Below are 27,152 nucleotides of genomic sequence, written 5' to 3' on the forward strand. Positions count from 1 at the left end.
AAGCCAGCATGTGTGATGGTATGGGGGTGTATTAGTGCCCAAGACATGGGTAAATTACACATCTGTGAAGGTACATACAGGTTTTGGAGCAACATATGTTGCCATCCAAGCAACGTTACCATGGACGCCCCTGCTTATTTCAGCAAGACAATGCCAAGCCACGTGTTACATCCACGTGGCTTCATAGTAAAAGAGTGCGGGTACTAGACTGGCCTGCCTGTAGTCCAGACCTGTCTCCCATTGAAAATGTGTGGCGCATTATGAAGCCTAAAATAGCACAACGGAGACCCCCGGACTGTTGAACAACTTAAGCTGTACATCAAGCAAGAATGGGAAAGAATTCCACCCGAGAAGCTTCAAAAATGTGTCTCCTCAGTTCCCAAACGTTTACTGAGGATTGTTAAAAGGAAAGGCCATGTAACACAGTGGTGAACATGCCCTTTCCCAACTTCTTTGGCACGTGTTGCAGCCATGAAATTCTAAATTAATTATTATTTGCAAAAAAAAAAAAAAAAAAGTTAAATATGTTGTCTTTGTAGCATATTCAACTGAATATGGGTTGAAAGGGATTTGCAAATCATTGTATTCCGTTTATATTTACATCTAACACAATTTCCCAACTCATATGGAAACGGGGTTTGTATTTACATCTCTGGATGACAGTTGTTTCATGAGTGGGATTTGTCTCCATCTAGTGGCCAAGCAGCATTGGTTGAAACGCAAAGGATGCTCATCATCATCCAGCAATCAGATAGTGATTTGCTGACACATTAGCCATAATGATTTCATAAGTAGTGTGTCTTAAATGGGCGGATTATTATGAAGCAGACAATTATGTCCAACATTAGGACTTGCCTCAGAAGGTGCGGTGACATCAAAGGAGGTTTTCTCTTCTTATTATCCTCTCAGTTGACATTTATGAGGATTATTATTGATTGAATGAGCGTCTTCTAGTGTATGCTCCATAGTGCTGAGATGATTGACAGCTGCTAGTCAACAATGTTATTTTTTTCTTACATTAGTGCGGGGGTCAGCTCTTTAGTGCCGCCCTGGTGGCTCCCTGGAGAATTTTTTAAAAAGGATTGTTTTAGTATGTTTTTTGTTTGAGGACAAACATGACCATACTTGCCAACCCTCCCGAATTTTCCTGGAGACTCCCGAAATTCAGCGCCTCTCCCGAAAACCTCCCGGGACAAATATTCTCCCGAAAATCTCCCGATTTTCAGCTGGAGCTAGAAGCCACGCCCCCTCCAGCTCCATGCGGACCTGAGTGAGGACAGCCTTTTTTCATGACGGGAGGACAACAGGGTGACAAGAACTAAATCATCCAGACTAGAGATAAATTGTATTATTATGTTTATTTTTATGTTTAAAAATAAATATATTTATTAATTAAAAAAAAAAAAAAAAAAAACTAAATACATGTTTACTATATTTTGCTAAAAACATCAAAATTAATTTTATTTTTATTTGTATTTTTTCCTGACTCCTTATTACATCCAGCCATAGAATTATACATTAAAATAAACATATTTGAAATAATTGATTTTAAATTATCATAATAATTCATTTAAAATGACCATATTTAATTATTAAAATAATTGCTTGTTTATCAACAACTTTAGCATTTTATTCATTACATTTTGAAACTCTCAGAAGCCAAGTTATGTTATATTCCTTAAGATTTATTTATGCAAGTTTGAAGTATCAATCATCTAAACACAGTTTTGTTTGCATATTTTCAGGATTTAGATATCTATATATCTATATATATATATATATATATATATATTTATGTATGAAATACTTGACTTGGTGAATTCTAGCTGTCAATATACCCCTCCCCTCTTAACCACGCCCCCAACCACGCCACGCCCCACCCCGACCACGCCCCCACCCCCCACCTCCCGAAATCGGAGGTCTCAAGGTTGGCAAGTATGAACATGACACAAACCTTTCCTGCGTGTTAGAAAGCCCACTGTTTAATATGTTTGTGTGTATGCGTCACTGATGTCAGTATTTGGTGACCATCGTTTTGTCCTACTAATTCCGGCGGTTCTTGAACTCACCATAGTGTGGACTGTGACGCAACAGTTTGTTTACATGCAAAATCTTCCACTGCTTTGTCTCATTTTGTCCACCAAACGTTTTATGCTTTGTGTGAATACACCAAGGCATATTTGGTCAGTGCATGACTGCAAGCTAATCCGTGCTAACATGCTATTTAGGTCAGTGTTTTTCAACCACTGTGCCGCGGCACACTGGTGTGCCTTGGGAGATTATCTAATTTCACCTATTTGGGGTAAAAAATATTTTTTTGTTGATTATCGTCTGCAAATGATGTGTTGTTGTTGAGTGGTTGGTCGTTGCTGTCTAGAGCTCGGCAGAGTAACCGTGTAATACTCTTCCATATCAGTAGGTGGCGGTGGCGGCCGATAGTTAATTGCTTTGTAGATGTCGGAAACAGCGGGAGGCAGTGTGCAGGTAAAAAGGTGTCTAATGCTTAAACCAAAAATTAAAAAAAGGTGAGTGCCCCTAAGAAAAGGCATTGAAGCTTAGGGAAGGCTATGCAGAGCAAACTAAAACTGAACTGGCTACAAAGTAAACAAAAACAGAATGCTGGACGACAGCAAAGACTTACTGTGGAGCAAAGACAATGTACACCCCAACATGATGTGACAATCAACAATGTCCCCACAAAGAAGGATAAAAACAACTGAAATATTCTTGACTGCTAAAACAAAGTCGATGCGGGAAATATCGCTACAGGAAAATACCAAAAAAGGAGATAAAGCCACCAAAATAGGAGCGCAAGACAAGAAGTAAAACACTACACACAGGAAAACAGCAATCAAGTCCAAATAAGTCAGGGTGTGATGTGACAGGTGGTGACAGTACACCTACTTTGAGACAAGAGCTATATTGATGTATGCTTGGTTATGCTTTAAAGTCATATCAAACAATAAGCGGTAGAAAATGGATGGATGGATGGATGAGTTTCGTCTTTGAATGATTTCTGCCTCCGCATTTTTTCAACGCAAAAAATGTGTTTCGGCTCAAAAAAGGTTGAAAAACACTGATTTAGGTTATCTGTATGTACATATTGCATCATCATGCCTCATTTATAGGTACAGTTGAGCTCATTTAATATCCTTTACTTTTTTCCTCTGTGTATTTAATTTATATTTGCATGTCTCATGACACGTTATCTGTATGTAATATTGGCTGCATTTCAGGTAGTTGTTTGTGTGCCATGTTGTTCCAGACCACAGCAAACGTTACCTAGCTTAGGACCTACAGCAGAAAGGCAGTTTCAAAGATCATCTATATGAAAATTCTGTTAATTTTTGGCAGAGTCTGCTTAAAAATTGTAGTTCCGAGTTTTAACCTGAACTAGTGGAACAGTCGGATATAAATAATGCCTAATGTAGGGGTGTTAAATGTACGGCCCGAGGGCCGGATCAGGCCCGCGAACAGGTTTTACCCGGCCCGAAGTATAAAAATGGGCCAACATTTTTTTTTTTTTTAACTGCTGTTCTAAATGTGTCCACTAGAGGTCGCAATAGCAATTCTTCGTATCTGTAGATCAGTGGTTCTCGACCTTTTTTCCTGTGAATTTTTTTTTAATTCAAGTACCCCCTAATCAGAGCAAAGCATTTTTGGTTGAAAAAAAAGAGATAAAGAAGTAAAATACAGCACAATGTCATTAGGTTCTGATTTATTAAATTGTATAATAGTGCAAAATATTGCTCATTTGTTGTGGTCTTTCTTGAACTATTTGGAAAAAAAGATGGGTTTTTATTTATATTTATAAAGGATTTTTGAATTGTTGCTATTTTTTAGAATATTTTAAAAAAATCTCACGTACCCCTTGGCATACCTTCAAGTAACCCCAGGGGTACGCGTAACCCCATTTGAGAACCACTGCTGTAGATGATACTACATATGTAAAAAAATAAAATAAAAAATAAACCACACGATGTTAGTGCACTAGTCGAGGAAAATGAGCAAACTACATAAATAACATCCTGTAATTTGATTTTGATATTATTTTTTTTATCTTGATAGATTGAAAATGAACACATTATCACATACTTGCCAACCTTGAGACCTCCGATTTCGGGAGGTGGGGGGCGTGGCCGGGGGTGGGGTGGGGCGTGGTTAAGAGGGGAGGAGTATATTGACAGCTAGAATTCACCAAGTCAAGTATTTCATACATATATATATATATATATATATATATATATATATATATATATATATATATATATAAATAAAATAAAGACTTGACTTTCAGTGAATTCTAGCTATATATATATATATATATATATATATATATATATATATATATATATATATATATATATATATATATATATATATATATGTATATATATATATACACACATCCTGAAAATATGCAAACAAAACTGTGTTTAGATAATTGATACTTCAAACTTGCATAAATAAATCTTAAGGAATACAACATAACTTGGCTTCTGAGAGCTTCAAAATGTAATGAATAAAATGCTAAAGTTGTTGATAAACAAGCAATTATTTTAATAATTAAATATGGTCATTTTAAATGAATTATTATGATAATTTTAAATTAATTATTTGAAATATGTTTATTTTAATGTATAATTCTATGGCTGGATGTAATAAGGAGTCAGAAAAAATACAAATAAAAATACAATTAATTTTGATGTTTTTAGCAAAATATAGTAAACATTTATTTATTTTTTAAATTAATAAATATATTTATTTTTAGGTAAGATAAACATAATAATACAATTTATCCCTAGTCTGGATGATTTAGTTCTTGTCACCCTGTTGTCCTCCCGTCTTGAAAAAAGGCTGTCCTCACTCAGGTCCGCAAGGACCTGGAGGGGGCGTGGCCTCCAGCTCCGGCTGAAAATCGGGAGATTTTCGGGAGAATATTTGTCCCGGGAGGTTTTCGGGTGAGGCGCTGAATTTCAGGAGTCTCCCGGAAAATTCGGGAGGGTTGGCAAGTATGCATTATCACATAATTTGTTCAGAAAGTATAAATAACGAAAAATAAAGATAAAATACTATTTTAAAAAAACAACAACATTACGATTTGTACATTTTCAGAATGTGCTGGTTCTATTTTTAAACAAAACAATATGAAGTTGTCTTTATTTTTAAGTTATCGTGCCGTGATTTCACCAGTCCGGACCACTTGTGAGTAGACTTTTCTCCATGTGGCCCACCTATCTAAAATGAGTTTGACACCCCTGGTTTAATGCATTGAATTTTGCCCAAGGGTCGCTAGCTGGAGTCAAACCTTCCAGCTTCTGCCACTAGAGCTCACCATACCGTCGAAAATGCTTGTTGTTTATGTTTACCTTTTTTCTTTTTTAAAGGGAGAGATTAACTCAAACTATACAATACTTCGTCGTTTATAATGTCATGTTATTAAAAAATAAAAAATAAAAAAAGAAGTATTACTACTGGAAGTAGTCATGGTGTGTTTGGGTGCCTTCGAGTGTTTTGGAATTCCAACTACTCAATACAACGTCGCCAATGCGAAGCTCGAAATATCACTGTAAATATTGGTTTAATCGTTATTGTAATATGTATATTATTTTGCAGACGATGTAGCGCCAAGAACGTCAAAAATCGAATAGAAATCAGATTGTGTAAGCGCCCGCATATTTATCCGCGTGGTCGTTTTCCCCACGACACGTGAAGGCAGCACCAGTGGCGGGCCAGTCCACAGAGTGTCATGGCGTCGATGGAGTCCGAGCTCCGACGACAACGCATCAGCCACATCAAAGTTTCACCGACGCTCCATTTGTGAGGGTTCTGTTCGGACAAACCCTGAATATTTATGCGCTCCCAGCGACCACAAACGCCGGTAAGTTGTCTTTGAAGCTCCTTGTTTAGCCGCCTAATCTCCATAGGGAGAACACTGTAGTCGACACGACAGCAACCCGTTACAAGATTGGACCGGTGACGTCACAACATTGGACCGATGACGTCACAGGCTCCTACACACGTTTAAACTTATAACTAACATATAAACACAGCATACCTATATGACGTCACTAACCTTAAAACGCATAATGAACGCTTAAACTGACAAATGTTTTTAAGATATCTCAACTATTTTGATTATGTACCTGTTTATTTATCACTTTGTTCGAGCTACTCGTTGTGTTTGTGCTTTGAACTTTTTTAATTCTATTTTTCACTCTTAACATGGAGGAGAATGTTTATTTTTTGCGATGGACATGTATGGTTACCCCGCTGAAGGAAGAGGAATGACTGGAATGTGTCGCCACCACTCCTGGGTATGTGAGATGGAATGTTAATAATACACAATGTAAAGTTGGTCAAATGTGTCAAAAATGTCATATGGAACACCGTTAACGTATTTAAAGCACTGCAAACTAAAGTGGGAAGTAGAGGTAAGCAAAAATATTTGTTAAGATACATATCGTATTTTCCAGACCATAGGGCGCACCAGGCTATAAGGCGCACTGCGATGAATGGTCTATATATATATTTTTTTCATATATAAGGAGCACTGCCGAAGAATGGTCTATTTAAAAAAAAAATTCATATATAAGGCGCACCGCCGATGAACGGTCTATTTTAGATTTTTTCATATATAAGGCGCACCGGACTATAAGGCGCACTGCCGATGAATGGCCTATTTTAGATTTTTTTTCATATATAAAGCGCACCGGATTATAAGGCGCACTGCGGATGAATAGTCCATTTTAGATTTTTTTTCATATATAAGGCGCACTGCATTATAAGGCGCACTGCCGATGAATGGTCTATTAATGATTTTTTTCTTCATATATAAGGCGCACCGGATTATAAAACGCACTGCCGATGAATGGTCTATTTTAGATTTTTTTTCCCCATATATAAAGCGCACCAGATTATAAGGCGCACCGCCAATGATTGGTCTATCATTAGATTTTTTTTTTCATATAAAAGGTGCATCGGATTATAAGGCGCACTGCCGACGAATGGTCTATTTTAGATTTTTTCTTCCATATATAAGGCGCACCGGATTATAAGGCGCACTGCCGATGAATGGTCTATTTTTGATTTTTTTCCCCACATATAAAGCGCACTGGATTATAAGGCCCACTGCTGATGAATGGCCTATTTTAGATTTTTTTCATATATAAGGCGCACCGGACTATAAGGCGCACTGCCGGCGAATAGCCTATTCTAGATTTTTTTTTCATATATAAAGCGCACCGGATTACAAGGCGCACTGCGGATGAATAGTCTATTTTAGATTTTTTTCATATATAAGGCGCACCGGATTATAAAGCGCACTGCCGATGAATGGCCAATGTATGATTTTTTCTTCATATATAAGGCGCACCGGATTATAAGACGCACTGCCGATGAATGGTCTATTTTAGATTTTTTTTTTCATATATAAAGCGCACCAGATTATAAGGCGTACTGCCGATGAATGGTCCATTTTAGATTTTTTTCCCATATATAAGGCGCACCGGATTATAAGGCGCACTGCCGATGAATGGTCTATTTTAGATTGTTTTTTCATATATAAGGCGCACCGGATAATAGGGCGCATTATAGGAGTCATTAATATATATTTTTTTCTAAATGTAAAACACTTCCTTGTTTTCATATATAAAAGGCGCACCGGATTATAAGGCGCACCGCCGATGAATGGTCTATTTTAGATTTTCTTTCATATATAAGGCGCACCGGATTATAAAGCGCACTGCCGATGAATGGTCCAGTTTAGATTTTTTTGTCATATATAAAGCGCACCGGATTATAAAGCGCACTGCCGATGAATGGTCCAGTTTAGATTTTTTTGTCATATATAATGCGCACAGGATTATAAGGCGCACTGCCGATGAATGGTCTATTTTTGATTTTTTTTCCATATATAAAGCGCACTGGATTATAAGGCTCGCTGCCGATGAATGGTCTATTTTTGATTTTTTTCCATATATAAAGCGCACTGGATTATAAGGCTCGCTGCCGATGAATGGTCTATTTTAGATTTTTTTTTCATATATAAGGCGTACCGGATAATAGGGCACATTAAAGGAGTCATATTATTATTATTTTTTTTCTAAATGTAAAACACTTCCTTGTTTTCATATATAAAAGGCGCACCGGATTATAAGGCGCACTGTCAATGAATGGTCTATTTTTGAATTTTTTTTTCATATGTAAGGCGCATTAAAGTGGTCATATTATTATTATTTTTTTTCTAAATGTAAAACTCTTCCTGGTGGTCTACATCAGTGTTTTTCAACCACTGTGCCGTGGCACACTAGTGTGCCGTGAGATATTGCCTGGTGTGCCGTGGAAAATTATGCAACTTCAGCTAACTGGGCCAAAACAATTTTTTTTTTGCAAATCGATAATTATAATCTGCAAATAATTTGCCGTTGCTCAGTGTCTGTGTCCATATTAGTAGGTGGCAACAGGTAGTTAATTGCTTTGTAAAAGTCGGAACGCGTCGGGTGAGACGAGGATGATTTGTTGTGATCCCAATATGCCGACCACAGCGGGAGACAGCGTGCAGGTAAAAAGGTATGTAATGCTTAAACTAAAAATGAATAAAAGGAAAAGGCAATGAAGCATGGGGATGGCTATGCAAAACGAATGTAAAACTAAACTGGCTACAAAGTAAACAAAAACGGAATGCTGGACGACAGCAAAGACTTACAGCGTGGGGAGCAGAGACAACGTCCATGAAGTACATGACATGACAATCAACAATGTCCCGACAAAGAAAGATAGCATCCGCACAACTTAAATAGTCTTGCTGGCTAACACAAAGCAGGTGCGAAGGAAGGCGTGAAGCTGCTACAGGAAAACGCCAACAAAATAGGAAGGGCCACCAAAATAACAGCGCAAGAACTAAAGCAAAACACCAGCAAGCTCAAAATAACGCAAAACGACCTGGTGGAGTTTCATTTTTAACGTTTTGTGCTGGTGGTGTGCATCCATATTTTTTTTAGGAAAAAAATTTGCCTTTACTCAAAAAAGTTGAAAAACACTGGTCTACATAACATGTAGACCAGTGGTGGTTCTTTGGTCAAAATGTTGCATAGATGATGTTTTACAGATAATCTTCAAGCCGCTTTCTGATAGTCGCTTCAGGATGCGCCGTTTTGTGGGCGGGTCTTATTTACGTGGCTCACCTTCGACAGCGTCTTCTCCCCGTCATCTTTGTTGTAGCGGTGTAGCGTGCAAGGACAGGAGTGGAAGAAGTGTCAAAAGATGGAGCTAACTGTTTTAATGACATTCAGACTTTACTCCAATCAATAACTGAGTAAAGTGTGTCCCGTGAAAAATCGTCCGACCTGAACTCTCTAACTACTAAAGTTCCTTGGGTGAATAATGTAAACTCACGACACCTGTACTTTTTAGCGCTTTAATGGCGAGTTTACTGACAGATATAAGTAAGAACTTTTACACTACTTTATATTAGAAATGGCAACAGCGAATGTCCCATAACAAGAAGATAGAGTAAATGAAGATTATCGACTACGGTTTCGGCATGGACGCAATTTTTCAGTATTTATGCAGATCCCAAATACAGATCAGCAGGTACCAGAAGGTAAGAAAAGTTTGTTTTGCATAATATTGCGAAACAAAACGCCAGATAATATGTCCTACCTTATATACACACCATAATAATACTCCTATGTTGAAGCACAGTACAACCCATCAAGCGGTGCAGCTTCATAGCTTACCAAAGTCCTACTAAAACATTTTGGTAGATTTTTGAGCGCCGTGTGTAATGTTCTATGTTTTCAATGAAACATATAAAATGTTGGTGTTGTTTACTTGAGTCATATTGCCATCATATTGTAATCTACGCTCGTCTCTTATGTTTGACTGCCATCTACTGGTCACACTTATCATTACACCATGTTTCAAATAACGTAGCTTCGAGGTCGGTAAGCAAAGCCAGAATTATTCCGTACATAAGGTTATAAGGACCACTGTCGAGTTTTGAGAAAAAAAGTAGGATTTTAAGTGCGCCTTGTAGTCCGGAAATTACGGTGATTAATTAATGAAAATATTAGAAGTAGAAATAAAATTTAAAGATAACATCTAAAAGCTCTGTATATCTAAAATGTTGGAATATATAAACACATGTTATGAGAAGTGCTTCTCAATTATTTTCTGATACACTAGGAAGAAAAAAAACATTTGCTCCCCTCTCCGCCGCGACTAAAAATAGTTTAATTTTCTCTAAAATTGTTATAAGTACACCTCTGCATAACAATGTATGCCTATTAACATGTTAACAAATGACAGAAAACAAGAAAGAAATACAAATCATCTTATAACAAAGAATAACTTTATTAATATTGTTGAAATACAAATCATCTTATAACAAAGAATAACTTTATTAAATATTGTTTTTTAGTTTGCAACAGAAAAGATTTGAAGTGCATCAATTTGCCTGAAACAAAAAAAAAATCATCTTTAGTTGAAACTCTGAAACATTTTGATCGACGAGAACCATTTGCTATTTAACATTTGAAAAAATAACGTTGTTTGTTTGTCTGAATATTTTTAAAAAAATGAATATATAAAAATAAAAACAAAATGTTAGCCTGAAGTTCAAAACAATTGTAATCCTTATTTAAAATATAAATAATACTGAAAAATAAAATGCAATAAACTCAAAGAATAACAAAACATACAATAAATCAGGAGCACTATATATATATATATATATATATATATATATATATATATATATATATATATATATATATATATATATATATAATATATGTATGTATACATATATTTTATATATATATATGTATAATATATATATATATATATATATATGTATATGTATTATATATTATATGTATATATACATATATTTTATATGTATATGTGTATATATATATATATTATATATATATGTATATATGTATATATATTATATATATTATATATATATGTGTATATATATATATATATATATATATAATATATATATATATAAATATGTATATATATATGTATGTATATATATATATATATATATATATATATATATATATATATATATATATATATATATATATATATATATAGCCTGAAGTTCAAAACAATTGTAATCCTTATTTAAACTATAAATAATACTGAAAAATAAAATGCAATAAACTCAAAGAATAACAAAACATACAATAAATCAGGAGCACTATATATATATATATATATATATATATATATATATATATATATATATATATATATATGTATAATATATATATATATATGTATAATATATATATGTATATGTATTATATATGTATATATATATATTGTATGTATATATGCATATATTTTATATGTATATGTGTGTGTATATATATATATATATATATATGTATATATATATATATAATATATATATATATAAATATGTATATATAATATATATGTATATATATATATATATATATATATATATATACATATATATATATATATATATATATATATATATATATATATATATATATATATATATATATATATATATATATATAAAATACTTTGTTCTGCAAAATAAAAAAGAATAAAACAATTTGTTCTTTTTTTTTTATTCTTAAAAAGAGGAAGTCAGGACTAAAGGACAAAGGACAAAGCTTTTCAAAGCAGGGTTTGAAGCATGATGCTGATAAAGCATGTTCTCTAAGCATGGTGTCTAACTGTGCCCGCTCCATTATCTGAGAAGAACTGATTTAGAGGTACTGTTAAAATGTGTAAAAGATGCAAATAGAATATCTTTGAAAAATTTATTTATTTTACAAGAGTGGTACATAAACTTACGAGTGCCCCCAACCTAAGAGTGTTTTTAGAGATTAAACCTGTGTTTCGACTAATTGTTATGCTTTAAGTTGCAAGCAAAAAATGTTTATGACAAGCCACCACGCCATTAGTTGGCGTAGCAAAAGCTGCGGATGGTGTGTTTGACGGAGAAGATACTTTTTTAGTTAAATGTTGTACATTGTTATTACATTACTTCATACAACTACTGTAGTTGTGTGTACTACATTCAATTGTGTTGTTTTTCATACAATACTTCTTATGTAAGTGTTTTTCTTTCGTAATGGCATGTTCCATCTTAAAACGGTGCTGTTTTGTATCCTCCGACACACCGTAGGAGGATACGATAGCTCACCGGCTTCACAATGTAAACAAACACAATGGGTGGACCTACACCTGACATCCACTGTAATGATACCAAGTACAGGAGCGTATCTAGTCAATACTACCATGATTACGTCGATATTTTTTATTGTCTCACAATCTTTTTTTTTTTAATATTCATATTATGCTTATGAACTCAGGAAATACGTCCCTGGACACATGAGGATTTTGAATATGACCAATGTATGATCCTGTAACTACTTGGCATCGGATCGATACCCACATTTGTGCTATCATCCTAAACCAGGGGTCGGCAACCTTTACCACTCAAAGAGCCATTTTGACCTGTTTCACAAATTAAAGAAAATGGGAGCCACAAAACTCTTTTGAAATTTAAAATGAAATAACACTGCATACAAAGTTTTTTTTTTGCTTTGTGCTGTGTATAAACCAGGGGTCTCAGACACGCGGCCCGTGAGATGTTATTTTGCGGCCCGCACCTTAATATGAAAATTTAATGTTAGTGCGGCCCTCAAGTTTTATATGAATGCCGCTTGACAGTGTCATACTTGCCAACCTTCACGATTTTTCCGGGAGATTCCCGTAATTCAGGGCTACTATCCTTTCGAAAGTCTACTGATTTTCACCTAATCAACACTAATAAGGGCGTGCCGTGATGGCACTGCCATTAGCGCCCTCTACAGCCTGTACTAACAGCGTGCCAGCCCGGTTACATGTAGTATGTGGCCTCTGCCTGCACTCGTAAGTGACTGCAAGGCATACTTGCTCAACAGCGATACAGGTTACACCGAGGGTGGCGATATAAACAACTTTAACACTTTTACTAATATGCGCCACACTGTGAACCCACACCAAACAAGAATGACAAACACATTTTGGGAGAACATCCACACCGTAACACAACATAAACACAACAGAACAAATACCCAGAATCCCATGCATCCCTAACTCTTCCGGGCTACATTATACACCCCCGCTACCATCAAACCCGCCCCCCCACACATCACAGTATGGTAACAAAAGCTGACGCGACGACAGGCTGTAAAGGACATTAAAGGCAGTGCTATCACGGCACGCCCTCACTATTGTTGTCCTGGTGAAAATCGGAGAATGGTTACCCCGGGAGATTTTCGGGAGAGGCACTGTAATTCGGAAGTCTCCCGGAAAATTCGGGGGGGTCGGCAAGCAAGCAGCTGAGCCGCATCAGAGTGATCAAAGAGCCGCATGCGGCTCCGGAGCCGCAGGTTGCAGACCCCTGTCCTAAACTAATGTAAAGTATCCAAACAACAGAAGAATAAGTGATTATTACATTTTAACAAAAGTATAGATAGAACTTGTTAAAACAGAAAATAAGCAGATCTTAACAGTAAATGAACAAGTAGATTAATAATATTTTTTTTACAGCTTGTCCCTCATAATTTTGACAAAATAGAATGATAAATGGCACAATATGTTACTGCATACGTCAGCAGACTAATTAGGAGTCTTTGTTTGTTTACTTACTACTAAAAGACAAGTTGTCTAGTATGTTCACTATTTTATTTAAGAACAAAATTGTTCTTCGATTGCAATAAAAAAACATGTGTTTAATGTACTCTTAAGATTTGTTGTTAATTCAAAGCCAATAATGCCATTTATTTGTGGTCCCCCCTTATTTAGAAAAGTACAGAAAAGTATCGAAATACATTTTGGTACCGGTACTAAAATATTGGTATCGGGAGAACCCTATAATGACTTAGTTTAAGAAATCAAGATATAAAAACTGGACAGCACAGTTATTATTGTCAGCTCACTAACATGTTAAACACAAAAGTGAGATTGTAGTATTAGACTGTAGAGGTTGCCCTCTAGTGGCTTCTTCAGACCACAACACACTGCCAGGAGAGCCAGGAATTCCGGGTATAACACTTGTTTTATTTTCATATAATAGTGCAAAGTCTTTTGCTTTCCAGCAAACTGTCTTTCTCTCCTGCGTCCGCTCAGCAGCACCTCCAACTCCAACTACTCGTCTCATCACGGCTGCTGCTAATAAAGGCGACAGGGGATTAGATAACAAGGCCCACCTGGGCCATCTACGCACCTGTCGCTGTCTTCGAGGCCGGTCCTGGCAACACCCCGTTCCGCGGCAGGCCCGCAGGCCACGCCCCCCTCCACATAGACAAATTGACACTTATTAGAATAGAATAGAATGCGTTTCATTGTCACTAGACACAGGTACGATGAGATTAAAAGCGACTCCAGTATCAGTGCGACAGTCTACAAATAGGCAAATCATAGGAAGGAAAGAAAATAAAAATAGTGCAAAAGGAGGTAAGGTGCATAGTCCAGTCCTGAGAACGAATGTTCTGAATGTGTTGTTTAAATATTAAATATTGTACTATATTCATTCATTATTATATTCACTCATACATTCAGACTAGAGATGTCCGATAATGGCTTTTTTTCCGATATTCCGATATTGTCCAACTCTTAATTACCGTTTCCGATATCAACCGATACCGATATATACAGTCGTGGAATTAACACATTATTATGCCTAATTTTGTGATGCCCCGCTGGATGCATTAAACAATGTAACAAGGTTTTCCAAAATAAATCAACTCAAGTTATGGAAAAAAATGCCAACATGGCACTGCCATATTTATTATTGAAGTCACAAAGTGCTTTTTTTTTTTTTTAACAGCAGTTTGGAATTTGGGACATGCTCTCCCTGAGAGAGGATGAGGAGGTTGAGGTGGACGGGGGTGGGGGGTAGGGTAGGGAGTAGCGGGGGATGTATATTGTAGCGTCCCGGAAGAGTTAGTGCTGCAAGGGGTTCTGGGTATTTGTTCTGTTGCGTTACCATGCGGATGTTCTCCCGAAATGTTTTTGTCATTCTTGTTTGGTGTGGGTTCACAGTGTGGCACATATTTGTAACAGTTTTAAAGTTGTTTATACGGCCATCCTCAGTGTGACCTGTATGGCTGTTGACCAAGTATGAATGGCATTCACTTGTGTGTGTGAAAAGCCGTAGATATTATGTGATTGGGGCGGCACGCAAAAGCAGTGCCTTTAAGGCACGCCCCCAATATTGTTGTCTGGGTGGAAATCGGGAAAATTCGGGAGAATGGTTGCCCCGGGAGATTTTCGGGAGGGGCACTGAAATTCATTTTTGAAGCTTCTCATGTGGAATTCTTTCCCATTCTTGCTTGATGTACAGCTTAAGTTGTTCAACAGTCCGGGGGTCTCCGTTGTGCTATTTTAGGCTTCATAATGCGCCACACATTTTCAATGGGAGACAGGTCTGGACTACAGGCAGGCCAGTCTAGTACCCGCACTCTTTTACTATGAAGCCACGTTGATGTAACACGTGGCTTGGCATTGTCTTGCTGCAATAAGCAGGGGCGTCCATGGTAACGTTGCTTGGATGGCAACATATGTTGCTCCAAAACCTGTATGTACCTTTCAGCATTAATGGCGCCTTCACAGATGTGTAAGTTACCCATGTCTTGGCCACTAATACACCCCCATACCATCACACATGCTGGCTTTTCAACTTTGCGCCTATAACAATCCGGATGGTTCTTTTCCTCTTTGATCCAGAGGACACAACGTCCACAGTTTCCAAAAACAATTTGAAATGTGGACTCGTCAGACCACAGAACACTTTTCCACTTTGTATCAGTCCATCTTAAATGAGCTCAAGCCCAGCGAAGCCGGCGGCGTTTCTGGGTGTTGTTGATAAACGGTTTTCGCCTTGCATGGGAGAGTTATAACTTGCACTTACAGATGTAGCGACCAACTGTAGTTACTGACAGTGGGTTTCTGAAGTGTTCCTGAGCCCATGTGGTGATATCCTTTACACACTGATGTCGCTTGTTGATGCAGTACAGCCTGAGTGATCGAAGGTCACGGGCTTAGCTGCTTACGTGCAGTGATTTCTCCAGATTCTCTGAACCCTTTGATGATATTACGGACCGTAGATGGTGAAATCCCTAAATTCCTTGCAATAACTGCTTGAGAAAGGTTTTTCTTAAACTGTTCAAGAATTTGCTCACGCATTTGTTGACAAAGTGGTGACCCTCGCCCCATCCTTGTTTGTGAATGACTGAGCATTTCATGGAATCTACTTTTATACCCAATCATGGCACCCACCTGTTCCCAATTTGCCTGTTCACCTGTGGGATGTTCCAAATAAGTGTTTGATGAGCATTCCTCAACTTTATCAGTATTTATTGCCACCTTTCTCAACTTCTTTGTCACGTGTTGCTGCCATCAAATTCTAAAGTTAATGATTATTTGCAAAAAAAAACAAATGTTTATCAGTTTGAACATCAAATATGTTGTCTTTGTAGCATATTCAACTGAATATGGGTTGAAAAGGATTTGCAAATCATTGTATTCCGTTTATATTTACATCTAACACAATTTCCCAACTCATATGGAAACGGGGTTTGTACTTTTTGAAACTGATACCGATAATTTACGATATTACATTTTAAAGCATTTATCTAATTCAGACTGTGGGTGGAAAGTAAACATTGCACACAGAGAGGTGCTAAACTATAAAATCAGTGCCTATGGGAGTATTAACACATGAACATAAGTAGCGAAAATGAGTAGCGTTGAGTACGGTGTTGATTCCTAGGTACCAAATGTGAAAGGTACCCATTGACACTAATAATATTTGCAAACATTGAGGATGAACCGTGTGGCCTTGTGCGGGTCTGCTTCAGTAGGAGATGAATGTCTTTTTATGGCCAAGGTGGACTGCAGCTGTCGCCCCTGTGGCCGGTGTCCAGTGTAGCATAGAGCTCCGTACCCCACACCCCCTTAATCTGACATCCCTTTTGCTCCCCCTGGAGCATGAGGTGGTCTTCTATGTTCAACATGGTTATTAGCTTGTCACGCCAGCAAAATGTCGCATAACATTTGTGCCGCTAAGCCATTCATTTTTTAAATCACATTCATCACACTTTACAACAAACTCTTCAAAGATTCTGGGTATTTGTTTTGTTGTGTTTATGTTGTGTTAAGGTGCGGATGTTCTCCAGAAATGTGTTTGTCATTCTTGTTTGGTGTGGATTCACAGTGTGGCGCATATTTCTAACAGTGTTAATGTTATTTATACGGCTACCGTCAGTGTAACCTGTATCGCTGTTGGCCAAGTATGCGTTGCATTCACGTGTGTGTGCGTGCTGAAGCCGCACATATTATGTGACTGGGCCAGCATTCGCTGGACTGGGTGAAAAGCGGACGTGACGATTTTTGGGAGGGGCACTGAAATTTGGGCCAAATTTGGCCCGCCGGACAGAGTTTGACACCCATGGTTTAAGGGGTTAATAAACCAGTGGTCACCAACCACCGGTCCGTGACGCATTTGCTACCAGGCCGCACAGAAACAATAATTAATTAACTTTCGCCTGTCCCACTAAATACACTAATAAGCTTGTTAATAGATGTATATAGGGCTGGGCGATATATGGAATATACTCGATATATCGCGGGTTTGTGTCTGCAATATAGAAAATTACTATATGGTGATATTGGAGTATATGTTCTCACGCAGTTGCTTTTAGCTGCGGTCATTACACTACAGGCTCTTCTCACTCTTTCCTGTCTCTCCTCCTCACAGAGACATAAAACAAGCGCACCTTCTTACATAAGTCACGCGTGCAACGTCATACGCCCTCGCGGAGCAGAGAGGTAGCGGCATGGGTAACGTTAGCTGTGATGCTAGCAGAGTGGTGCGAGTGGTAATACGAGAGAGAGAAAGTGCGAATCTGGTAATAAATGAAGGAATAATTAATTCCCAAGAAAAACAGCACGGGGATCCATCGTCTGGCGGTGGTTTGGCTTCAAGCGGGAATATGTCGAACAGACAACCGTAATATGTCAAGTAAAAGCCTTGCTACAAAAAGTAGCATTACTGCTAATTTGTAGCATCATTTGAAAAAGTCACCCGCTAGAGAGTGAAGAGTGCTTGAAACTCCGCATGTCAACATCTCCGGCCAGTGCTACACCCACAAAATGCCCAAGCAACCATTTCCAGATCAACAGCGTATGAAAAAAATAGTCAACAACAGAAGGAGATAACGTCCGCAGGAACCTACCACATAGCGAAGGACATACACTATTTGATTTCCTATTATGCAGCTCATTTTTATTTGACACTTATTGAAATATCTTGTGTGACATCATGCACAAAAGTGCACTTTATTTGTTTTAAACTATTGTAGTGGCGTTCTGTACAAAAAGTGCACTTTAATTTAGTGTTGTTTTGATATGTCATCTTAGTGACATCATGCACAAAAGTGCACTAATAGCTTGTTTTTAAAATGTCTCCGACAATCTTGCACTTTCTGTTTTGAAAATGACATGAATGTTTGTGCCACTGCTTAATAACTGTTTAATAAATACACTTTTAGTTGTGATTTCCCTCTCTGCAAGAAAGTTTAAAAGTAGCATATATTAATGCAGTATGAAGAAGAATGTTTTAATGTAGACACATAGAATCATCATACTGCTGTGATTATATGCATCAAGTGTTCATTCAAGGCTAAGGCAAAATATGGAGGTATATATGGTGTATCGTGACATGGCCTAAAAATATGGAGATATTAATAAAAGGCCATATCGCCCAGCCATAGATGTATATTACAACTCTTTTGTTATAATACGTTGGACAATGCACATTCATGGACATATCAAATGTTAATGTGCCAGATTGTAGCCAAAGTCTCATTTTTTTGCTGTTTTTATCCGCCATATGTAGAGAGCAGGTCCGTGAAAATAATGCATACATTAAGCCGGGCCCTGGTGGAAAAAAGGTTGGGGAACCCTGGGTTAAACGACTTAGTGTAGACATGGCCTAACTAGTATAGCGGCTCGGTGGCTGAACCTTTTACCGCGGTTTATTGTTGTTTATTGTTTATTGTTTATTGAATGGATCCCCATTAGCTGACGCCAAGGCGACTGCTAGTCTTCCTGGGGTCCATATACGAGCATACAAAATAAAAATACAAAGAATACATGCATTACCAAACACATTTATCATTAATACAGTTACCGTTACAGCTCTCGTTTCCTGGTAGAACTTCTATTTATGTCTGTTTACGTTTTCAGGTTGTTGCTGTCATGGATTGAAAATACAGTTTATACTCTGTCATGATCTATTTTCAGCCTGAGGACAATAACAAACAGCATGTGTACAGCTCAGACAGGGTGATTGCATCATTTTCATGTACAAAACCCATTTCCATATGAGTTGGGAAATTGTGTTAGATGTAAATATAAACGGAATACAATGATTTGCTAAAAATTTTCAACACATATTCAGTTGAATATGCTACAAAGACAACATATTTGATGTTCAAACTGAAACATTTTTTTTGTGCAAATAATCATTAACTTTAGAATTTGATGCCAGCAACACGTGACAAAGAAGTTGGGAAAGGTGGCAATAAATACTGATAAAGTTGAGGAATGCTCATCAAACACTTATTTGGAACATCCCACAGGTGTGCAGGCTAATTGGGAACAGGTGGGTGCCATGATTGGGTATAAAAGTAGATTCCATGAAATGCTCAGTCATTCACAAACAAGGATGGGGCGAGGGTCACCACTTTGTCAACAAATGCGTGAGCAAATTGTTGAACAGTTTAAGAAAAACCTTTCTCAACCAGCTATTGCAAGGAATTTAGGGATTTCACCATCTACGGCCCGTAATATCATCAAAGGGTTCAGAGAATCTGCAGAAATCACTGCATGTAAGCAGCTAAGCCCGTGACCTTCGATCCCTCAGGCTGTACTGCATCAACAAGCGACATCAGTGTGTAAAGGATATCACCACATGGGCTCAGGAACACTTCAAAACCCACTGTCAGTAACCACAGTTGGTCGCTACATCTGTAAGTGCAAGTTAAACTCTCCTATGCAAGGCGAAAACCGTTTATCAACAACGCCCAGAAATGCCGTCGGCTTCGCTGGGCCTGAGCTCATCTAAGATGGACTGATACAAAGTGGAAAAGTGTTCTGTGGTCTGACGAGTCCACATTTCAAATTGTTTTTGGAAACTGTGGACGTCGTGTCCTCCGGACCAAAGAGGAAAAGAACCATCCAGATTGTTATAGGCGCAAAGTTGAAGAGCCAGCATGTGTGATGGTATGGGGGTGTATTAGTGCCCAAGACATGGGTAACTTACACATCTGTGAAGGCACCATTAATGCTGAAAGGTACATACAGGTTTTGGAGCAACATATGTTGCCATCCAAGCAACGTTACCATGGACGCCCCTGCTTATTTCAGCAAGACAATGCCAAGCCACGTGTTACATCAACGTGGCTTCATAGTAAAAGAGTGCGGGTACTAGACTGGCCTGCCTGTAGTCCAGACCTGTCTCCCATTGAAAATGTGTGGCGCATTATGAAGCCTAAAATACCACAACAGAGACCCCCGGACTGTTGAACAATTTAAGCTGTACATCAAGCAAGAATGGGAAATAATTCCACCTGAGAAGCTTAAAAAATGTGTCTCCTCAGTTCCCAAACATTTACTGAGTGTTGTTAAAAGGAAAGGCCATGTAACACAGTGGTGAACATGCCCTTTCCCAACTATTTTGGCACGTGTTGCAGCCAGGAAATTCTAAGTTAATTATTATTTGCAAAAAAAGAAAAAAGTTTATGAGTTTGAACATCAAATATCTTGTTTTTGGAGTGCATTCAATTGAATATGGGTTGAAAAGGATTTGCAAATCATTGTATTCCGTTTATATTTACATCTAACACAATTTCCCAACTCATATGGAAACGGGGTTTGTATGTTGTGTATTTACACCACCACACGCCTTCCTGTCCTTCAGAGCCATTCCAATTCATCAGTCAGTTCTCCTCAACCTGCTACCTCCCCAAATCATGTGTCTTTTAACACGGTCAAATAAATATAACAATAACCTTTCATCAAACTAATGCACCCTACACCTGTAGCTGACTGACCAATAGTTGGCAGATCATTTTAAGATGTGTTGTGAAGCCTGCTTTTTTAGCAGGTGATAGGCGTGTTCCAGCAAATAGACCAGTGTTTTTCAACCACTGTGCCGTGAGATACAGTCTGGTGTGCCGTGGGAGATTATGTAATTTCACCTATGTGGGTTAAAAATATTTTTTGCAAACCAGTAATTATAGTCAGCAAATGATGTGTTGTTGTTGAGTGTCGGTGCTGTCTAGAGCTCGGCAGAGTAACCGTGTAATACTCTTCCATATCAGTAGGTGGCAGCCTACAATTGCTTTGTAGGTGTCGGAAACAGCGGGAGGCAGTGTGCAGGTAAAAAGGTGTCTAATGCTTAAACCAAAAATTAAAAAAAAGGTGAGTGCCCCTAAGAAAAGACATTGAAGCTTAGGGAAGGCTATGCAGAACGAAACTAAAACTGAACTGGCTACAAAGTAAACAAAAACAGAATGCTGGACGACAGCAAAGACTTACTGTGCAGCAAAGACGGCGTCCACAATGTACATTTGAACATGACATGACAATCAACAATGTCTCATACAAACAACTTAAATATTCTTGATTGCTAAAATAAAGCAGATGCGGGAAATATCGCTCAAAGGAAGACATGAAACTGCTACAGGAAAACACCAAAAAAAGAGAAAAAGCCACCGAAATCGGAGCGCGAGACAAGAACTAAAACACTACACACGGGAAAACAGCAAAAAAGTCCAATAAGTCAGGGTGTGATGTGACAGGTGGTGACAGTACACCTACTTTGAGACAAGAGCTGTATTGATGCATGCTTGGTTATGCTTTAAAGTCATATCCAACAATTGCGACGACGACTGTTTACTGTCAACTGAGTTTCGTTTTTTAATGATTTCTGCTGGTGGTGTGGCTCTGGATTTTTTTCAACGCCAAAAATGTGCCTTGGCTCAAAAAAGGTTGAAAAACACTGAAATAGACAACCCTCTAGCTCAGGGGTGGGCAATGAATTTTTACCGGGGGCCGCATGAGCAACCCGAGCACTGCTGGAGGGCCACACCGACAATATTTCAATTAAATTTTGCTCAAACTATTTTTGATATACCGTTAGATAAATAATAATAATAATAATTTCATTTAACCTAACTTAACTTTATACAAAAGCAGATTGCTTTTGATGGTTTTATTTTTAACACTCTTACACAACACTCCCTGATGTATAATACAATGCAAAAATGTCAATTTATGTCACTTTATCCTGCATCCTCTTTAAAAAAGTCCAACATTTTTCCCCGTCAGATTTGGACAACCATCTGTTGTCACACCTGCCAGCTTGTTGGGTTTGGCGGTAGCAGGGGGATGTATAATGTAGCCCGGAAGAGTCAGGGCTGCATGGGATTCTGGGTATTTGTTCTGTTGTGTTTATGTTGTGTTAAGGTGCAGATGTTCTCCCGAAATGTGTTTTGTCATTCTTGTTTGGTTTTGGTTCAAAGTGTGGCGCATTATTAGTAAGAGTCTTAAAGTTGTTTTATATGGCCACCGTCAGTGTAACCTGTGTGGTTGTTGACCAAGTATGCCTTGCTGGCACTTACGTGTGCAAGCAGAAGATGCATATAACAAGAAGCTGGGCTGGCACGCTGTTTATATAGATTGTAGAGGGTGCTAAATGCTGTACCATCATGGCACGCCCTTATTATTATCGTTAGATTTTAAAATGGGAGAATGTTAATCCCGGGAGTTTTCTGCGAGAGGCACGGAAATCTCCCGGGAAAATCGGGAGGGTCGGCAAGTAGGCAGCTGAGCAGCAGCAGAGTGATCAAAGAGCCGCATGCGGCTCCGGAGCCGCGGGTTGCCGACCCCTGACCTATGTGAACAAGTCATTACCTGTGGTTGTCTCTTTAATTGACTGCATGGCTGCCAGCTACTCCGTGATTTGAAAGTCTGCAGTTATCCCACGTAAGAAGATGAGCAGCTGGGCGGTGTCACGTACATCGCAGCTCTCATCCAAAGCCAGCGAAAAACAGTCTAAAGTCGGCCGTTCTGTTCTTCAGCTGAAGCTCCAATTTTCCAGCAATGGTCTCACAGGTTACACACGGACATACGCCCAAAAATAACACTTTTCAAAATAAAAGCAGCACAGTTAAATTGCACGCACGACATAGATGTTTTTTTTAAATTTATTTTGTAATTTGTGATTGCCGCTGTTCACATTCACTCGCAATCGCGCACGAGCATACGTCCACACGGAAGTAATACAAATAACGCTTTTCAAAACAAAAGCTGCACCGTTGTATTGCACACTCGACATAGATACATTTTTAAATGTATTTTGTAATTTATGATTGGCCTCACGCGGGCCGGACAGGGACGCACAAAGGGCCGGATGCGGCCCGCGGGCCGCAGACTGCCCAGGTCTGCTCTAGCTGCATACACATGAGTTGTGTTCTGTGGGTGCCGGTTTGATCCTTGGCAGAGGTCCACGCGGGGCCGCGTTGTTGAAGCGCCGCTGTGCGGAATGCGGGCCAAGTCCCTCTGGCTGCAGACCAACAACTTTATTACGACCTTTTTAAATCAAAACCCTGCGTGAGAGGATATAGCTGCTTATTTTCAGAGGAAATGATCTCCAAATGTAAACAAGGATCTTGTGTGAGTGTGATTAACGATGCCTCACGAGCTAGGGTTTTCAAATAAGTCTGTTTTTCTTTGAAGTCACTTCGTAGAAGTTTGAACCCCACTGTCAAAAAGTCTCCTATGTTCATTTTCAAACTGGCTACCGTATTTTCCGGACTATAAGGCGCATTTAAAATCATTTTTTCCCCCTCAAAACTCAACAGTGCGCCTAATGTAAGCAATACGTTTGGTTGAGCTTACCCACCTCGAAGCTATTTTATTTGGTAAATTGTGTAATGAAACCACAACCAAAATTATTCCGTACATTAGGCGCACCAGGTTATAAGGCGCACTGTCGAGGTTTGAGAAACTGAAAGGATTTCAAGTGCGCCTTATAGTCCGAAAAATACGGTACATTAATTTTTGTTCCCAAAAACACAATACACCTAACCACACCTAATTTTTTTGCAAATGTATTAAAACTCAAACACTAAAATAAGTTCCGTTCAGCTAAATGTGTTGGTTTTCTGACATGGACTTGTTTCTTCAGCATTGTCCACACGTTTAAGTCGGGACTTTGGGAAGGCCATTCTAAAACCTTCATTCTAGCCTGATTTAGCCACTCCTTTACCACTTTTGATGTGTGTTTGGGGTCATTGTCCTGTTGCGCCCAAGACCCAACCTTCGGGCTGATGATTTTAGCTTGAATTTGGAGGAAATCCTTTATTTTTCATTGTCCCATTTACTCTCTGTAAAGCACCAGTTTCATTGGCAGCAAAACAGGCCCATAGCATAATATTACCACCACCATGCTTGACGGTAGGATTGGTGTTCCTGGGATTAAAGGCCTCACCTTTTGTACTCCAAACATATTGCTGGGTATTGTGGCCAAATAGATACATTTTTGTTTCATCTGACCACAGAACTTTCCTCCAGAAGGGCTTATCTTTGTCCATGTGATGTCATCAGGATTTCAGGATGTTTTATTATTGTCCATTCTTTAACATGTACAAGACACATAAGAACTGAAATTACATTTTCGGCACAGTCCCACTAAGAGCAGACATACGTTACAGGGAGACAAGACGGGACCGCCAACGGATCAGCCACTTACGGCGCTCCTTAAAAAAGGTGGGAAAAAAGTGATATTGGGAAAAGGGGGAAGAGTAAAGAATATCAGTCAAAGGCTGGACCCTCGGGAGGGGGTCCAGACTGAGTCCAAGGGAAAAAAACTCATTTGCCATAGCACACATAAACATGTTACATATAATCACAACAACTCGCAACGGGGGGGGGGAGAGTTGGGGCCCTGGAGGCCGGCCTGCTGCTATAAAGCGCTACTCACCCTGAAGGGGAATCAAGCGGTGGTGAAGGCGTTGGGTGGGGGTGGGGTGTTTGTGTATATGCCCATTGTCTGTGGGTATAGTGGTGTTGTGTCCATAGGCCCGGGGCCGCTCTGCATGCAATGCAAGCAAAGTTCGACTTCCAGGTGTCGTTGAGGAGGGAGGGAGGTCAAAAGCGTCCGTCTTTTGAGAGTCCTCGGGGATGTTTACAGAACAGCCTGCTCCTGTTGTTGCAGCGTCAAGGCCATTCGAGGGAGTCAAATCGTAGATTAGGATTTTTGTGCATTTATGCATTATGTTCTTTACAAGTGTATGTCAACTTTTGACCACGACTGTATATAGATCCTTCGACTCGGTCAATTGAAAAGTAGCTGGCCTGCAGAAAGAGTGTGGGCACCCACTGGTCTACATATTTGAGGTCTAGCATCAGACCAACATGGACACCGTGAGTCAAAACATAAAAGCAGAACTAAGTATAAATAGAAAGTGTGCAGCATGCAGGTGTATTAAATGTCACTGCAGCTGTCACTTTGACTCGCGTTAATATTCATATGACCGCATGCAACCAGGAAGTGGGGATGTTTTGGTGGGCTGCCTTGCTCATGGCGACGAACATTATCCCGTTATCACTGATGCATTCCTTGGAGGAGGGTTGTACAGTCACTTCCCAGAGTGCCAGCTCACAACAAGCGAGGTGTTCTTCTCAAGACCCCCCCCCCCCTTACTTTCACTGAAAATGGACACTTCTGGTTTATTTATAGTCTCAGTCTGCACATAAGCCAACTGTCTGTCTTCAACGTGGAAGGGAGCTGCTCACATGGACTCAAGCTGGCCAGCCTTCTAGACTGTTCGTGGGTTACGGAAATTAACTGTTTGGATTAGTTTCCGCTTGATTTGGACTAACCGGGATGGGGGCGTCGTGAGGACTCCAATTAACGTGTTGACTTTTGTGTCTAGATGTAAACGCCGTCCCGAGCACAAGCGCTTGAGACTCCAGTCGAGATGGAGACGCCCGTCTTACAGACGCAGCCCTCCGCCCTGCCGTTTTTCGATACGGCCCACGCGTTCAACCTGCTGCGAGGGATCCACGAGCTCCGCGCCGAGAGAAAGTTTTTTGACGTGACTCTGTGCGCCGAGGGCCACGAGTTCCACTGCCACCGCACGGTCTTGGCGGCCGCCAGCACCTACTTCCGCGCCATGTTCGCCGGGACACTGCGGGAGAGCGCCATGGACAGGGTGGTTCTGCACGAGGTCTCAGCTGAGCTTTTGGGACTGTTGGTGGACTTCTGCTACACGGGACGGGTCACGGTCACGCAGGACAACGTGGACCTCCTGCTGAAAACCGCAGATCTGTTTCAGTTCCCATCGGTCAAGGAGGCCTGCTGCGCTTTCCTGGAACAACGTCTGGATGTCTCCAACTGCTTAGAAATCCAGGACTTTGCAGAGGCCTACGCTTGCCGAGAGCTGGCGGACAGCGCTCGCCGGTTTGTCCTGAAGAACTTAATGGATCTGGCCAAAGGGACCGACTTTAAACGCTTGCCTTGGAAGCGCCTGCTTGAGTTTGTGTCGGACGACGAGCTGTGCGTGGACAAAGAGGAGACGGTTTATCAGATCGCGGTGCGCTGGGTGAAGGCTGACCTCCAGCGGAGACTCCACTACTGGCCCGAGCTCCTCCAGCAGGTGCGGCTGCCTTTCGTCAGGAGGTTCTTCCTGTTGGCCCACGTGGAGAGCGACCCGCTGGTGTACCTGTCGCCACCCTGCCTGCGCATGGTGAACGAAGCCCGTAGCTTCCAGTCCTGCGAGTACGACCGCCACGACAGGCCGTGTCGCCGCATGCGCCCGCGGCCTTCCACGGGACTCGCAGAGATCCTGGTGGTGGTGGGAGGCTGCGACCAGGATTGCGACGAGCTGGTCACCGTCGATTGTTTCAACCCGCAGACGGGCCAGTGGCGCTACCTGGCCGAGTTCCCGGACCACCTAGGAGGAGGCTACAGTATAGCGGCCCTCGGGAGCGACATGTATGTTACTGGTAAGTCTCTCTGTCCTGACACA

General features: G+C 39.7%; 1 protein-coding gene across 2 annotated transcripts in view; it reads left to right on the top strand.

The window, feature by feature from the left end:
• The first annotated feature begins 5,732 nt into the window (after positions 1 to 5,732).
• Positions 5,733 to 27,152, top strand: part of klhl21 (kelch-like family member 21) — a 36,588-nt gene continuing 15,168 nt past the window's right edge. The window contains exons 1-2 of one of the 2 annotated variants that reach the window (XM_061972404.1): positions 5,733 to 5,881; positions 26,058 to 27,129. In XM_061972404.1, coding sequence (XP_061828388.1) covers positions 26,103 to 27,129 — 1,027 coding nt within the window. In that variant the 5' untranslated portion in view covers positions 5,733 to 5,881; positions 26,058 to 26,102. Of the gene's footprint in view, positions 5,882 to 6,152; positions 6,318 to 26,057; positions 27,130 to 27,152 lie in introns of those variants that run through there. The other variant, XM_061972412.1, reaches the window with a different exon arrangement.

Source organism: Nerophis lumbriciformis, linkage group LG01 (genome assembly GCF_033978685.3).
Source record: "Nerophis lumbriciformis linkage group LG01, RoL_Nlum_v2.1, whole genome shotgun sequence".
Taxonomy (NCBI): domain Eukaryota; kingdom Metazoa; phylum Chordata; class Actinopteri; order Syngnathiformes; family Syngnathidae; genus Nerophis; species Nerophis lumbriciformis.